This window comes from Sturnus vulgaris, chromosome 2 (assembly GCF_052056855.1).
Source record: "Sturnus vulgaris isolate bStuVul1 chromosome 2, bStuVul1.hap1, whole genome shotgun sequence".
In the NCBI taxonomy this organism is placed as follows: domain Eukaryota; kingdom Metazoa; phylum Chordata; class Aves; order Passeriformes; family Sturnidae; genus Sturnus; species Sturnus vulgaris.
Window position 1 is genome coordinate 115,965,457 of NC_142244.1, and position 15,490 is coordinate 115,980,946.

At 37.7% G+C, this 15,490-nt stretch overlaps 1 protein-coding gene across 1 annotated transcript in view; it reads left to right on the forward strand.

Moving 5' to 3' along the window:
- The window catches only part of BRWD1 (bromodomain and WD repeat domain containing 1), a 42,782-nt gene that overhangs the window by 3,026 nt on the left and 24,266 nt on the right, over positions 1–15,490 (forward strand). The window contains exons 5-20 of the mRNA XM_014880624.2: positions 696–846; positions 1,664–1,762; positions 1,965–2,125; positions 2,336–2,557; positions 3,900–4,000; positions 4,583–4,653; positions 5,748–5,848; positions 6,459–6,499; positions 7,212–7,310; positions 8,670–8,820; positions 9,274–9,408; positions 10,297–10,425; positions 11,632–11,857; positions 12,174–12,359; positions 13,225–13,408; positions 14,518–14,608. Of these exons, the coding sequence (XP_014736110.2) occupies positions 696–846; positions 1,664–1,762; positions 1,965–2,125; positions 2,336–2,557; positions 3,900–4,000; positions 4,583–4,653; positions 5,748–5,848; positions 6,459–6,499; positions 7,212–7,310; positions 8,670–8,820; positions 9,274–9,408; positions 10,297–10,425; positions 11,632–11,857; positions 12,174–12,359; positions 13,225–13,408; positions 14,518–14,608 (2,148 nt within the window). The remainder of the gene's footprint in view (positions 1–695; positions 847–1,663; positions 1,763–1,964; positions 2,126–2,335; positions 2,558–3,899; positions 4,001–4,582; positions 4,654–5,747; positions 5,849–6,458; positions 6,500–7,211; positions 7,311–8,669; positions 8,821–9,273; positions 9,409–10,296; positions 10,426–11,631; positions 11,858–12,173; positions 12,360–13,224; positions 13,409–14,517; positions 14,609–15,490) is intronic.

The window sequence follows — 15,490 nt, forward strand, 5'->3', positions numbered from 1 at the left end:
TTTAGTCTGAACTCCCAGAAAGAAAAGGGGGGAAAAAATAATCAAAACCAGCACACATCTGTTCTTGTCTGAGACATCTGAGTGTGTGTGGGGGTGTATTTTTTTTTTAGGTTGCTCGATGCAGATAGTGTGGGATTGTTCCTGAATGTAGGGATGACTGGTTTGATCCTTTGGTTTAAGGAAGTAGGGCAGACTTAGGCTATGTAGTACTGGTTCTTCAAGGAAACTGTTTCCAGAGAGATTGTACTCAAACCTGCTGGTTTGCAGTTCATTGAACAAGTACAAGTAGTAGCTGCATAAATTCTTGTGCTTGATTGTAGCCACATTCTCTGTGATGTTGTGTTAGGAGAGTTGAATTTTATTTCTTACTTTTAATACAAATAATAGGGTGAATTGAGCAAAGACACTCAGTGTAGGGTGCCTCACAAGTGGGTGCCACAGGGGTGATTCCTGTAAACTTCCAGTAATAAAATACTGATGTGCAGTGGTAACTTTACTCCAGTTATTTTTACTACAGCTCTCCCTAGCTTGCAGAGTACCCACAGAATTTACTAGATTAGAGCTTAACAGAATTGATTTTTCTCTGTAAGTTGAACTTATAAAAAAAAATTGAATATACGTGTGTGTATTGATGCTTTTACATTCATCTGCTCTGAGTGTACCATCCTTACTTTTAAACCTTGAATTTCTGTCAGGTGCTATCCAACAAACATGTGGCTCCAGATCATTTATTACAAATTTGCAAACGTATTGGCCCTATCCTGGATAAGGAGATCCCACCCAGCATTTCCAGAGTGAATTCCTTACTTGGGGCAGGGAGGCAGTCCTTGCTACGGACAGCTAAAGGTAGGATCTGTTCTTTGTTTGAAATGGGTGTGATCCATTGGCATGTGTACAGGTTAGGATTTTGGGAATAGTGTAAGAGAGGCAGAACTGACACTTTGGAATTGACCTCCTGGAATCCCAGCATGGTTTGGGTTGGAAGGGACCTTAAATCACATCCCATTCCACCCCCTGCCATGGCAGGGACACCTCCCACTGTCCCAGGCTGCTCCAGCCCCAATGTCCAACCTGGGCCTTGGGCACTGCCAGGGATCCAGGGGCAGCCACAGCTGCTCTGGGCACCCTGTGCCAGGGCTGCCCACCCTCACAGGGAAGAATTTTTTCCTAACATCCCATCTAAACCTGTTCTCCTTCAGCCTGAGGCAATTCTCCCTTGTCCTTTTATTCCAAGCCTTTGTGAAAAATTCCTCTCCAGTTTTCTTGTAAATCTGCTTTAGTTAATGAAAGGTTCTTAAGATCATCTCATTAAATAACTTCATAGTAATAATTATTCATTACATTCCTGTATAAATATTCAGGAAAATGTTAAAAATCATTGTTGAAATTTTAGTTTTGTGTTGTGAACTGCAGGGGTACCATCATTTAGGAATAATTTCGAAGTTTGGTAGTTGGTTGTGTTCGTTTTCTTCTCCTTTTTTTAGTATTAAATGGATTTTTCTCTTTAACTCTTCACTATTTGTGAGAAGTCTTGGGGCAGTTGGGGCCTGGTTTTTTGGTGGGTTTGGGACCAGTCTAGATGGGCTCTTAGCTATGTTTTGGAACTGCAGCTCTCTTGGTATTTTTAACAAATACTTATGATGAACATCAACTGCTTTTGCAGATTGCAGGAACACGGTTTGGAAGGGCTCTGCATTTGCTGCTCTTCATCGAGGCAGACCCCCTGAAATGCCTGTGAACTATGGCACCCCACCAAATCTTGGTAAGCTCCCCTCACTCTCAACTCTCACTGAGCACATCCAAAATGCTGGTTTTACACACAGAAAAAATGGCAGATACCACAAAACCTGACTTTATGAAATCTGAAAGTAATTTGTGGTAGTTTTAATATTAATGGCAGTTGAATAAAGCCAAGTTTTGGAACAGACATGTTTGAATCATGATGTGATTCCTCTGTGTTCTAGTGGAGGTGCATCGAGCAAGGCAATTAACTGGATATGCCAAGTTCAGCACATCATTCCCAGGAAGTATGTACCAGCATGTCAAGATGCACAGGAGGATCCTTGGCCATCTCTCTTCTGTATATTGTGTTGCATTTGACAGGACTGGGCACAGAATATTTACTGTAAGTTGATGAAATATATCCAACAGTGAATATAGATTTAGGTGGTACAAGGAAAAGAGCTTGGAAATGAGTGTTGTGCTAAAACTTCCAGAGATAAATGTCAATGCTGGTAAAATGTGGCTGCCTCGCTGTGCTGAAGTGGAACAATTTGCTGTAGTTAAAGGTTTAGAAGCCTGTCAGAAGTTGTCCTTAATGAATATTTCTCTCTAGGGCTCAGATGACTGTCTGGTGAAGATCTGGTCCACTCACAATGGCAGATTATTTGCCACCTTACGAGGACATTCAGCAGAGATTTCTGACATGGCTGTGAACTATGAGAACACCATGATTGCAGCTGGGAGCTGTGACAAGATGATCCGAGTGTGGTGTTTGAGGACTTGTGCACCAGTTGCTGTCCTCCATGGGCACACAGGCTCCATTACCTCATTGCAGGTAAGTTTTTCTGCATATTAAAAACTGAAATTATTTCTCTCTGGCTGCCTGTGGGAGAAGTGAAATCTGAATGTGTAAATATTCATGTCAAAACTAAGTCAAATCACAGGATAAACCTGCTTAAAACAAGTAAATTCCATGTCTCTCTGGAATTCCTAAGTATTTAACTGAAGATAATGACAAGAATTCTTTTTCACTTAAAGATCATTACCTATAATGCTTGAGTTGTTGGAACAAAAGGGAGTTTCTGGGAAATATCATGTCCTCCTGTTGTCTCTTACTAGAGATGTGATTTGCTATTTTGTGTGAATGTGTTCTGATCCATTATATATTATTCCTACAACTTTTGGGATGTGGGTATTTGTTTTAATTTCAAAAATAGGAGTCATTTCAGAAGGACAAAGGTGTAACTTGTGTGTATTTCAATTTGAAGGTGATTTGATACATGATGTGCTCTTGGTGGTTCTTTGGATTCAGTCTGGCTTTGGCCTTTAATTCCTTCATTAACTCAGAAATTAGTAGCTCATTACCCAGATTTGGGGTGTTTTCTAGTGAGACTGACAGCTTGTCTTGAGGGGTGAAGAGTGGCTTGTGGAGCTCAGTACATATAAATAATTTTGCATTTTTCTCAAAAATGCTGCCTCAGAGAGTAATCTTCATACCTGCACTCTGTGGCATTCATTACATTCTTTTAGTTTGGTTGGTTTTTAATGCCTAAATACTTGTGGTGCTTCTTTTATTGTAGGGTGGATTTTTTAATGTAAGCTTTCTTAATAATACCATAATTTATACCACAATTTCTTTCTTAATAATACCACAATTTATATGACTTTACAATGTTAGTAATTAATGAACAGTTTAAACAAGTTGTGTCTGTAAAGCTTTCTGAAGGGTAGCTCTGTGCACAGCAATAAATCCATATCTTAAAGAACTATTTCTCAGGAATTCCTATAAAATTATGTATCATGCTATCTCATATCTCATGCTCTGTTTAATTATTTTTAAACTATACTTGTCTATTCAAACTTCCCTTTTTTCAGTCTGCTGTGCTATTTCATTCATTGACAGGATTTTCGGTGAATGACTATGATCATTGAAAAAACATCAAACCCAAACCACTGAAGGAATTGGGTTTTTTTAACACAGTAATTAAGACACAGACCACAAACTTATCTTAAAGTAGAGGAGGTATTACTTTGCAAACACTAAAAATGAGTTACCAACAACTGCTGCAGCAGTTTGAGGTGAAAAATTCAAAATAAATCGAGCTTTTACAATAATTTTTGGAGAAGTTAATGAACAGTTGTTAAATCTGTGTGTGATTTTGCTTTCCTCTCTGTAGTTCAGTCCCATGGTGAAAGGCTCCCTGAGATACATGGTCTCCACTGGGGCAGATGGAACTGTTTGCTTTTGGCAGTGGGATACAGATTCCATGAAATTCAAGTATGTGAATGGTTTCTGATGAACTTTTTTGCCATCCTAGGCTTCAGTAAAATAAGTCAAGTGCTTTTCACTCCACTGGGATTTGGGGTTATAAAAATGCTGTGCAAATCATGTATTCTGTAGTTATTTTAAAGCACTATCACCAGCTATATCCTTTACAAATTAATGTCGTTCCATTGACTTGGGAGATTAGTTGGGAAATATATTAATTTCTTTCTTCTAACTAAAAGTACAAATGTAGGACTACAGGAATGACTGGAAATGTAGGCATGTCAGAAAGTACAATAAAAACTTGGTGGTGGTGTTGATTTTCCAACAGTCCTGTAGTTTTAGGATGTTTCTTACTGAACTTGCATGCAGAATAGTTTGAAATGTTCAATATGTGGTTACTCTTTCTACCCCAAAAAATTAATTACTACCAAAAAGAGCTCTAGGATGATCAGTGTGTGTCTGGTGTTGTGCTACATCATGGTAGTTGGTATAAAATTATCAGTGTTTGAAGAAACATCCCTTTATGTTTTGAAATGTTGCTAAAAACCAAGTTTTGGGTGGTGTGGCCTATTTCAATCTTTTCTTTTTAAGCACCAAGCCAGTGAAGTTCACAGAGAAGCCCAGACCAGGGGTTCAGATGCTTTGTTCTTCCTTCAGTGTGGGTAAGTCACGTGGAGTTCAGCCTTGTGATTTCTTATTTCCTCTCTTGTAATACTTGATTGTGACAGCTTTAAAATGGAAAAAAAACCCTGCAGTTGTGAGTAAATAATTGCACAGATGTGCACTGTTAGCTGTGACATCATTAAATCGTGGGACTTCCCTTAGCTAATATAAAGACATTGGTGATTTCACAGAAGTAAAAGTCACCTAATATCTGTTTGCTTCTATCCATCTTTACTGGATTTTTTATTTTTGTGTTAATCCCCTCATGCAATGTCAAGAATTGGCAAAATGGGTTCTCTGACATCCCACAGTCACCAGCAGTGGAAATGTTTCCTGCCAGCAGGAGCTCCTGATCCAGTGCCAGGGATGTTCATAAAGATCTTCCTCTTTTAAGGATGCAGAAATGTGTCTTCAATGTGCTTCACCCCTGGCCTGTAGTTTTCTTTCATTCAGTTCATGTGAATTCCAGAAATAAAAAGCAAATTGAAGTGTAGTTCGTTAACATTGTCAAGACAGAGCTCTGGCATGTGTTGGGAGGGTTTTTGACATTTTGCTTGTTTGATTTTTTTTTTTTTTTTTTTTTTTTTTTTTTTTTTTTTTTTTTTTTTTTTTTTTTTACAGCACTTAGAGGCAGATCTTGGAATTTCTGCCACCACAGCTAAATACTGGTGTGCTTACACTGGTGTTTGGCTGGTTTATTCACATTTCAACCTAATTTTGATGCAGTTCACTTGCACAAATGAGGCACTGGCTACAGTGAGAGTCATGTACATAATTCTGATTATCCAGAGCCATATTCTCCACCATTGAAGGCTTCTCTGTGCCATTTAATGTTAAAAGTTCCACTATTGCCCTAATGATTTATTTTAAAATCTTTGTAACACTAATTTAATTTTTTACTGTGGCTGAGAACACTTTCTGGAACAAGAAAGGGATTTCCTTCCACATATATGTGTCAGTGGAAGAGCATAAAAAAGTGTGCCATTCTTCAAATAGTTGTGGGTTTTTTTCATTTAAACCAGGCCTCTGAGAAATGGTAGTGACCTGTTTTAGTTTCTTCCACAGCAGGTTAATTATTGCTTGATTTTTACAGGTGGTATGTTTTTAGCAACTGGCAGCACTGACCATGTCATCAGGATGTATTTTTTTGGCTCTGAAACACCTGAGAAAATAGCTGAATTGGAAAGTCATGCTGTAAGTAATTAGTTAATTTGTTATTTGAAGCAGCACTGAAGTCACAAGGTGATTTTATGGGTGGGTTTTTAGCATGCTCTTAATTAATTTTGCTTGCATTAATGTTTCCTGTACTACAAAATCTGACTATATTTTTGTTGCATTAATAAGGCTTGGTCAGTACTTATTTTTTATGTAGAGAAAACTTTACCACTCTTAGTCTAAGTGTCATTATCTACTTTTTCTGCAGTTTTTATTGTGATAAAAACGAATATTCCTTTATTTTCTTAAGGAAAGCGTAAGTAGGAGTAGGAACAACAGATTCCTCACCATTGTAGTTGACTTATTGTTTGGAAATATATTTAAATATGATTCATTTGTCAGCCAGGTTATTTAATCTGTTCATCCTTCATGTTTAATTCAGGCAGTTTTTAAAAGATGCATTTTAATACATTAATGGTTAGTGAATTCTGAGAAGTGTTTGGACTTGGTGTGCCTTGCAGTTAAAACCCTTAGAAATTACACAACTTTTTTTTTCATTATTTCAGATTTTGCTAAAGTCAGAATTGTCAAGAAGCATATTTCCTATTTAAAAAATAAGATTTCTAACAAACTCTACTTTTTCTTACAGGACAAAGTTGACAGCATTCAGTTTTCTAATGGTGGGGACAGGTATGTTGCAAGATGCTGAAATTTGGACAAAAAAATACATAATTTTGGAGTTAAGAATCTATTACTGGATGTTCCCAGTAAGAAAAATCTACTTATTTACAACCCAGAAGGGAAATTTTGGACTGATGCAAGAGCATAATTAAGCTTCAGCTGTTCCAGCTTTCTGTTGATCTGAATTAGATCATTTTTGTACTGGCTGGGGTTTTATTTAACTGGAGGGATTTTACCACTTTTTAATGTATCCAATGTGTTTGTGGCCTCATAATTCTCCTTTTGCTCCTCTTTTCCTTTCGTTTTCACTGAATATTGTATAGGCAATAGGAAAAAGGCAGTGAAAATGGTAAAAAATAAATTATAACCTTTTAATCTGATTTGATCTTGCCTCTACTTCAGTATCTGAAAATCTGCAATTACTTAAAATACATTAAAGTCTTGCACTGAGGATGGATTTGTGAATTGAGTTAACCTTTGGAACTTGCTTCTCTGTTTTTCATGTTTTGACAACTTTATTCAGTCTTCCAATTCAGAAAAACTCTTTCTTGATTTTCTGAAAAGAAATTTAATGGAAAGCATTCTCTCGAACATAAATTGAAGATTTCAATTCTATCAGTATTCCATTGCAAAATTTATATTGTGGTGGTGTGTAACTCTAAACATACTTGAGAGCAAATTTTTTGGAAGAAAAATGAATGAATTTTTAATACCTGTTCAGGTTCATAAGTGGCAGCAGAGATGGAACAGCTCGGATCTGGCGTTTCGAACAGGCAGAATGGAGGAGCATTTTGTTGGATATGTCTGATCGACTGCTGGGGTAGGTGAAGTGTTCATTCCTTGGCTTCTTTTGTGTAAATTCAAAAAGACTGAAAAACTCAGTTGCTCAAATGTGAGAGTGAGACATTCTGGTCAAGTTTTGTGGTCTTGGGAGGGGGTGAATTGAGTGTTCTGGTGATGTAATAATTGCTGAATTTCATGAATTCTGAAGTGTTCATAAAGCTCTCAGATGTACTCTGTACCAAGTGAATTTTATTGCCTGTTCTCAGAGGAAAAAGTGAACAGAAACAATCTACCTTCTCTATCTGGGTTTTAGTCTGACACCTGGTGTGTCACGGGAGAAATATTTTTAGATTAGTAAAAATAAAGTAGGTGGTGACCTATTTGCAGAAGAGGTTATGACAGGGAATAGGTGGCTTTCCTCAAGGACTGATCTTGCTGGCTATTCCCATTTTCTGCTTTTGAAAAAGTGAGGCAATGAAATACTGGTGGCACCCAGTCTGAATAATGTTATTAGAGATAAAAATCAGGATATTACGTGGTGTTGGGTAAACCTGAAGGGGGATTTACAGGAGTACAGAAGCTCAGTAAGCTTCCACAGACACTGAACAGAAATTATTTATAGGTGACAAAATGAGATTTTAATTAAATGATTTGTAGGTGGTTAAATGAAAAGCCAAACCTTGGGCACATGAGTGGATTCAAGTGTGATTTGGGGCTTTTCCTGTAATGAAAAAGACCATGAAAGAAACCTGATTTTACAAAGGAGGAGTTGCTACTATTTGAGATTTAACTGTGGCTGTGTAGTTGAGAGTCTTTGTAGGAGAGGTCTCTGCTTGAAGTGGAATAAAGACAATCCCATGTGAAGGTGTTTCAGGGAAAACTTACTCCTTTGCTTGACTAAGAGGCTGAGGAGCAGTGTTAGAGTATCCTCTCAATGTCTTTTGGGGAGAGAAAAAGGAAATAAATTGAGGTTAAAACAAAATGTTATCTTTACTGTATTTCTGTTTGGACTCATGAAAAAATGCTTTGCTAATGTAGAGATTGGCTTGGGAATCAGTTACTTGGAAAAGCTGTCTGTAAAAAGTCCAAAACTTTAAAGGATTTATGTTAGGATTCTAATTGTAGAGGGGCCAAGATTCCATGGAAAAAGGAAAGCCTTTTTGCCTTGCCTCTCAGATGGGAAAGAGATTATCAAGTCCTTTAAAATTCAAAAATCTAGATTTGCTTTAAATGAAGGATTTTGTGGACAAAAGTTTAAACCCAAATTTAATTCTTCACTTTGTTTCTGTTGTCTGATTATTAACACAGGAAAAGCAGTTACTGTATTTTGATACAGAAATTGTCTAATTAAAATATAAATACATCTCTGACCTGTTTGACTTTTTTTTTAAAATAGTGACACTTGTGCAGAAGAAGACAAATTCATGAAGCCTAAAGTGACAATGATAGCTTGGAACCAAAATGACAACTATGTTGTTACGGCTGTGAATAATCACCTGCTCAAAGTTTGGAATTCCAGTACAGGGCAGCTGCTCCATGACTTGGTGGTATGGAATTTTCCTTGCTTTTGGAAGATTTTCCTGGAATTGCAGTGACATGTGCATGCTGAATTTATAATTAGAGCTGATTAGTCTTGTAAGCTCTGTATGGATGGTACAGCAAGTATGGTGGTCCTTGGAATTATTTCAAGCAAAATTTGCTGCTTCCTCCTGCTTAGGATTTTCCTCATAGATAAAAGAGCAAATAAATGTGGAATAAATAAAATTTTTGTGCAGCAACTTGCCCATTGAATAATTCACCATCCTTTGGCAAAAGCTTCATATTTCTACAGCTCTTGCTTGAATCTAGAAGATTCTTCCCTTTGGAATGTTCAAATCTCTGTGGATACCTGGGGTTTAATTTTCCAGAGAGAAGAGCACAGGCTTTGGGCTGTGCTGTGAATATCCTGCTGATGTGGATTTTCCTTGTTTCCCTGTGATGTGCAATATTTGAAATTGCAGGGCCATGCAGACGAGGTGTTTGTCTTGGAGACCCACCCCTTCGATTGCAGGATAATGCTGTCTGCAGGTCACGATGGCAACATCTTCATATGGGACATCACCAAAGGCACCAAAACAAAGCATTATTTTAACATGGTGAGAGCTGCTTTAAACACCTTTTGTTCTCAGCACACAGCAGTGTGTTCACTACCAGCTTAAGGAATTGCCACCAACACTCACACCCTTGCATCTTTAGGGGAAAAAAAGAAACAACCAAACAGGAAAAACCTTAACCAGCAAAGTTTATTAAGTTTTTTCCTTAGCGCTTTTTACTTTAGAATTTCCTGATTATTGCAGATTTTCCACTCTTTGTTACTGAAGATCATTCATATTAATTGTTTTCCTCAGCTGAGGTGAGGTGCCATCTAAAAGGCTCTGTTTTAGGCCATTGTTTCAAGACGTTTGTGGACGTGTGCTTGTATTTTGTACAGTCTTAAAAATTATCATCTTAATATCCATTGGCACAGTGCTTGGGACTCCATTTGACAGCTCGTTGTTAACACTTTAAATTAGGTTATTTTCTCTGAAACTGAGGTTCTGATTGAATGTTCATGTAAACTTTTCATCCTTTTTTTTCCCTGATCAGTCAACAGGAAAGAGCTTTTTTTATTATTTTTAACTTCTTAAATTCTCTGGGTTTGTCTAGAAAGTTGTTTAACAAAACTAATCTATATTAGTTCCAGTTTATTTCAAGTAGTGTGCTAACAGCTAAAAAGCCTCAAAAAAACATGTTTATTTCTTTATTTTATTCACTGAACAGTAAATTTTCATATCCTCTAGTTCATCTTTTAGAATTATTCAGGACTTTAGTATATTTCTTTTCCCCTTAAATTTAAGTAACAAAATTATTTATGCCTTAATGGAGGTACTTAGAGAAATGCATGATGGCTTTTGATAGAGTAATTAATTTTTGATGCTTATGGTTTGCTCTGAAAAAACGGTCAAATAATCTTGATTTTTTTTTTTTTTTTTCCTTCAATGCAGATTGAAGGCCAGGGACATGGAGCTGTTTTTGACTGTAAATTTTCCCCAGATGGGCAGCATTTTGCATGCACAGATTCTCATGGACATCTGTTGATATTTGGCTTTGGCTGTAGCAGGCCTTATGAAAAGGTAAGTTCAGCTTTTAGTCACATTTCTATATTGAGTTTCTAACTGAAATTACATTACTTTAATTAATTTAAAAATTCATATGTAAAAAAAACAATTTATGTGGTTAGAGGATCTAAATATAATGGATTCTTTGGTGTCTGTAAATTGTCTTGCTCGTATGATCCTGGCACAGCAGGAAAAACCAATATCTTAACATTCCCATGGGAGTAGCTCCCAAGAATGTTCCTGGAATACATTTTCATCTTGGAGGCAGCTAATTCACGTTAATTGTTCAACCTCAAAAATGCTTCTGTTTCTCATTTCTGCTGGTTTATCTTGCAGTTCTTTAGGCCTTACCTCACTCAAGCCCAAATTCACTGTAGTTGATTAAATTAAGCAAAAGTAAATTATTGATCCAATACTGTGGATTTTGAAATACTAGAAAAATGTGAGAAGGATAAATGTCTGATTTATCCTATCCTAAATTTTTAATTTGTCAGCCTGCTTCCTTTTTGTTTTGATAAATACACATTTTTTCTTTTCTTCACTTTCCCTCTATATTTTTTTCAGGTTGCAATGCTAGTTTCATGTGTGTCATTTTAAAGGATTATTTTTTCCTTGCTCTACATTCTCAGCTGAAATTGAAATTTTTTCCTCATCATCTTTCCTGTCACTGCTGGAAGCAAACATTCTGACTGTGATCTAATAGTTATGTAACCATTTTCCCTCAGACTCATGGACTCAGCAGACTTTCAGTTGTAGAAAAAAACTTCAAGTGGATCTAGATTAAGAAAGAAATCATGATTAGGAAAACTTGACTTTGAGAGTTAGTGTTGAGCTTTAGGCAAAGATTTCCTTGCAAGCAAACTTAGGGGCCACTGACGAGTTGGTCTTGGTGACCCTTGGGTCCCTTCCAATTCTGAATATTCTGTGATTCTGATAATTGCAGGGGAGGAAATGAGAATGAGAGATAAATATTTCTAAGTGTATAACGGTACTTTTGCATCAAGTTACCTCAACTTTTTGTTTTCTGAAAGAATTTTGTTGCCTGCAAAAGCACTATGGAACACCCATCCAGGTTAACTGGAGTTACACATAAATGTTCTAATTGGGAACTTGCCCTTTCTTTTACCTTTAAGTAGATTTTAGAGACTTGAGTGCTTGTTTTTGTTCTTTAGCATATTCTTTTTTCCAAATTGCTCACATAAAAATAAAATTTCCTTTTAGATTCCTGATCAGATGTTCTTCCACACTGACTATCGGCCTCTGATCCGAGACTCCAACAACTACGTGCTGGATGAGCAGACTCAGCAAGCCCCTCACCTCATGCCCCCTCCCTTCTTAGTGGATGTGGATGGAAACCCACATCCCACAAAGTATCAAAGATTGGTGCCAGGAAGAGAGAACTGTGCAGATGAACATTTGATTCCTCAGCTTGGATATGTAGCAACAAGTAAGAATATCACTAAAGCTCTACATTCAGAAGTAGGTTATGCACTAGTTCCTAAGGGACATCAGCAATTTTAAAATACCTTTTTTTTTCACTTGATATTTTGTATTTATGTTCACTAAAGATGCTGGGAGGTCCTACAGTGAATACAATTTAAACAAGCAAAAAAAAAAAAAATCAATTGTTCAAATGGATGTTGCAGTTCTTTTCTGTGGGCAGTGATGTTCACAAACCATTTGATTGTACATTCCATAAATGTCTTACTTGGAGTAAATAATTGGAATAACTTCATTCATTTGCTCTGTTTTGCACTTGCAAGGTGATGGAGAAGTTGTTGAGCAAGTGATTGGCCAGCAGACAGTTGACCAGGATGAGCCAGGCTTGGAGCCCAGCATTCTGGATGGGATGATCAGACAGCTACAGCTGGAGCAGGATCAGAGAAATGGAGCTGATCAAGAATCTGCTCCAAGTGGCCCCCAAAACGGAGAGGGAACACCCAGGAGAGGTGAGAACTGCTGATAAATTCCTCAGCAATTGCTCTGTCTCCATTTTTATTGTGCTGTGTGAAATACTGAAACAGGTTTTAACTTCAGTGTAGTTTTGGGGACTGAGATTCTTTTAACATTGTGATACCTGGTTATTTTTAGTCATTAAAACACTGCTGCTGCTCCTGTGATAAAATTACAAAGCCTTCCACTTTAAAAGGAAAGATAATTAATAACATGCAAAACATACACAATAGAATTTTTGCAAATGTTTGCCAATCTAAGTTATTTTTCCATTCCTTACTTATTGAAAGTAAGTATTGTGCAGTTACTCAAATTGGTTTCCCCTGTCCCTTCTTTACAGATTTAAACAAGACACTTTCCTAAGCTGTCTTTGTAATTTTAATTATATAATTATATGATATAGATGAAAAAATATGTATTTTCTTATATATTTAATTATATGTGCTCAGCTCTAGGAAAAGTGCTTTTTAGAGCCTCACTGGCCTCAGAGCTGTTCGAAATATTTCAGAAGAACCCTTCTGTCCCACCAGAATTCCTTTCACCGTGAGGTGTTTGGAAACCACTGGAATGTGGCACTCAGTGCTCTGGTCTGGTTGACAAGGTGGTCGTTGGTCAAATGCTGCATCTTGGAGGTCTTTTTCAGCCTAAATGACTTTGTGATTCTGTGAAAACAGTGGCAGAAATTACCATTTTAAATATCATTTGTGTAATCTCTCTGTGTTTTCTACAGTTAATATCCCCTGAAGGCTACAAGCCACGTACTCAGAGATAAAAATTCATCCATTATTCTATTTTAACAAGAAGCAACGAGCTTCCAGCTCCTTGCATTGTGGCAGAAACGTTTTGATTTGTGTGTTTCAGCTTTCAGAAGGCCGAGTTTGGACATCCAGTCCCCTCCCAACATCGGGCTGCGGCGCAGCGGGCAGGTGGAGGGTGTGCGGCAGATGCACCAGAACGCCCCGCGCAGCCAGATGGCCACCGAGAGGGACCTGCAGGCCTGGAGGCGCAGGGTGGTGGTGCCTGAGATCCCCCCCAGCTTGCTCAGGTCTGTGTGCAGCCTGCAGAGACTAGGCAGAGTTAGAGAGTATAGTAGATGTTTATTAAAAAGCCTTCAGAGGCTGCACCCACGGTGGATGATGGTCGGGAGTTTTTCAGACAGAAGTTTGGTTTGTTGGCATATCGGAGGTTAACTGTCCAGTTATAGCTTCAGGTAATTAAGTCATATCCCCCTGGTTTGCTTCTCCCCCTCAGTTCATTTTTGTTTATACTTTTCAGGGCCTGGGGCAGCTGATGTGACCTTGGTTTCCAGGCCCAGAAGGATTGTTTTGTCTGACCAAAATGTGACGACAACTAGCTAGCTCGAGTTCAGAGTTACACACTAATGCAGTACACAGTCTGAAAAATAGAAAAGCTACAACTTAAGGCATCACAGGGAACACTAGGGATAGCACAGCACCTTGGTTTGTCTAAATGGAGGCTGTTACATCAAAGGTAGAATGGATGCTGTTGGAATAGTTCAGCGTTGTGGGCAGATGTGCTAAAAACTCAGAATTGTGAAGTCCATTCAATGAGAAGAAAGGGAAGTTGTCCAGTTGAATGATTCTCCCCTATTTGAATATTTTAAGTTGTCTCCAGGCCAGCTAGGTCACCTAGATTCTTGCTTTCTCCAAAATAAAAGATACAGATTGGATTCATTTCCATGGAGGACTTGGGTGAGATTGTGCTGTCTGTGAGACTTTTGGAGGTGATGAGTTATATAACCCCTTGAAATGCTAAACCACTTGCTTTCAAAAGTACTATCAGTATTCATCTGTGAAAAGGAGGATTAGTAGCTAAACATCTCTTTTTAAAGCCACAACCATAGCTGCTACCACATCTCTGAGGGTTTTAAGTATTCCCAGTTTTGGGAAGTAGAGGATTGCAAATGGAAAAATGTGAGTTAAAAATGAGGTTGAAAACGTAGATTGTATTTTGATGTTTGGAAGGAAGACTTTCTTAGCATCCATGTCTTTTACTCTTACCTGGAAATGATAGGATGGTTTAGAGTTAATCTGAAAGTAAAAATGGAATGGAATTGGGTGTGAGAGTGATTCCTTAAAGATACCAGCATTGTCAAAACAGGTGTAGAATTAGATTTTCATGGCTTTCTTGTAGGAAACAGGAAGAATATCGGATTGCAAAAGGGGAAGAAGAGAGAGATCTTTATGCAACAGAGAAGAAAAAGTCATTTGAGTCACTGGAAAAGGTACGTGGCAGCTTCTGGGAAATTGAGCATTCTGTAGGCCAAGGGCAAGTGGTGGTGTAGAAAATGAAAGCAGAGGTTTCTGGTATGGTCTTCCAAGGACCCTGATGATTTAGCTCCCAATTATTGCAGAACAAGGTTTGATTTATTTTTAGGGATACTTGGAATTCTTCTTGCTTTCAGTCTTACTTGCTTCTGTGTGAGGTATTTGGGAGTAATTTTTAAAGGCAGGATGGTTTTCAGGCCGTTCTGGTTTGACTGCAGTTACACAGCTACTGCAAGTCCTGCTAAAGCACTGAGGGCACTCAAGGTTCTGTACTTGAGGAATCAGGCTTATATTGCTGTTCCTTGTCATTTTACTTTAGATAATTTTGTGTGGGAGAAACTTCTTCAGACTTCCCTCATTTAAGTGCTTTTTTCATTACCTGTTTTGTGGGAGAGATTGGCAAGAAGAAAACATAGGTTATTGTGCTGTTTTTTATAAGCTTCTTGCTTGATCTGCTGTGTCTTAGAGTACAAAACAATTTGACACAAGAACTCTACTGCATGATCCCTTTACTGAGAGGAACTGGGGGTTGAAACAAGATGATCTTTAAGGTCCCCTCTAACCCAAACCGTTCTCTGCTTTTATAATTGCACATTATAGGCAGTTAATGTCTTGATTCTGTAAATGCATTTATCAAGTGATGTGAATGGAGCTGTCACAGTAGTTTATAAAGAGCAATTTCTTAGGACAGCTAATAAACCTTAAATTTGGAACAGCAAATTTTAAGCTTTGAGCTTACATGAAAGGGAGTTTTAACTTGATAACGCTGTTTCTTTTTTTGCATTCAGCAGTGCTTTTAGCCACCCTTTCCCCCTCATAAAAGATTGCCAGATAAATAT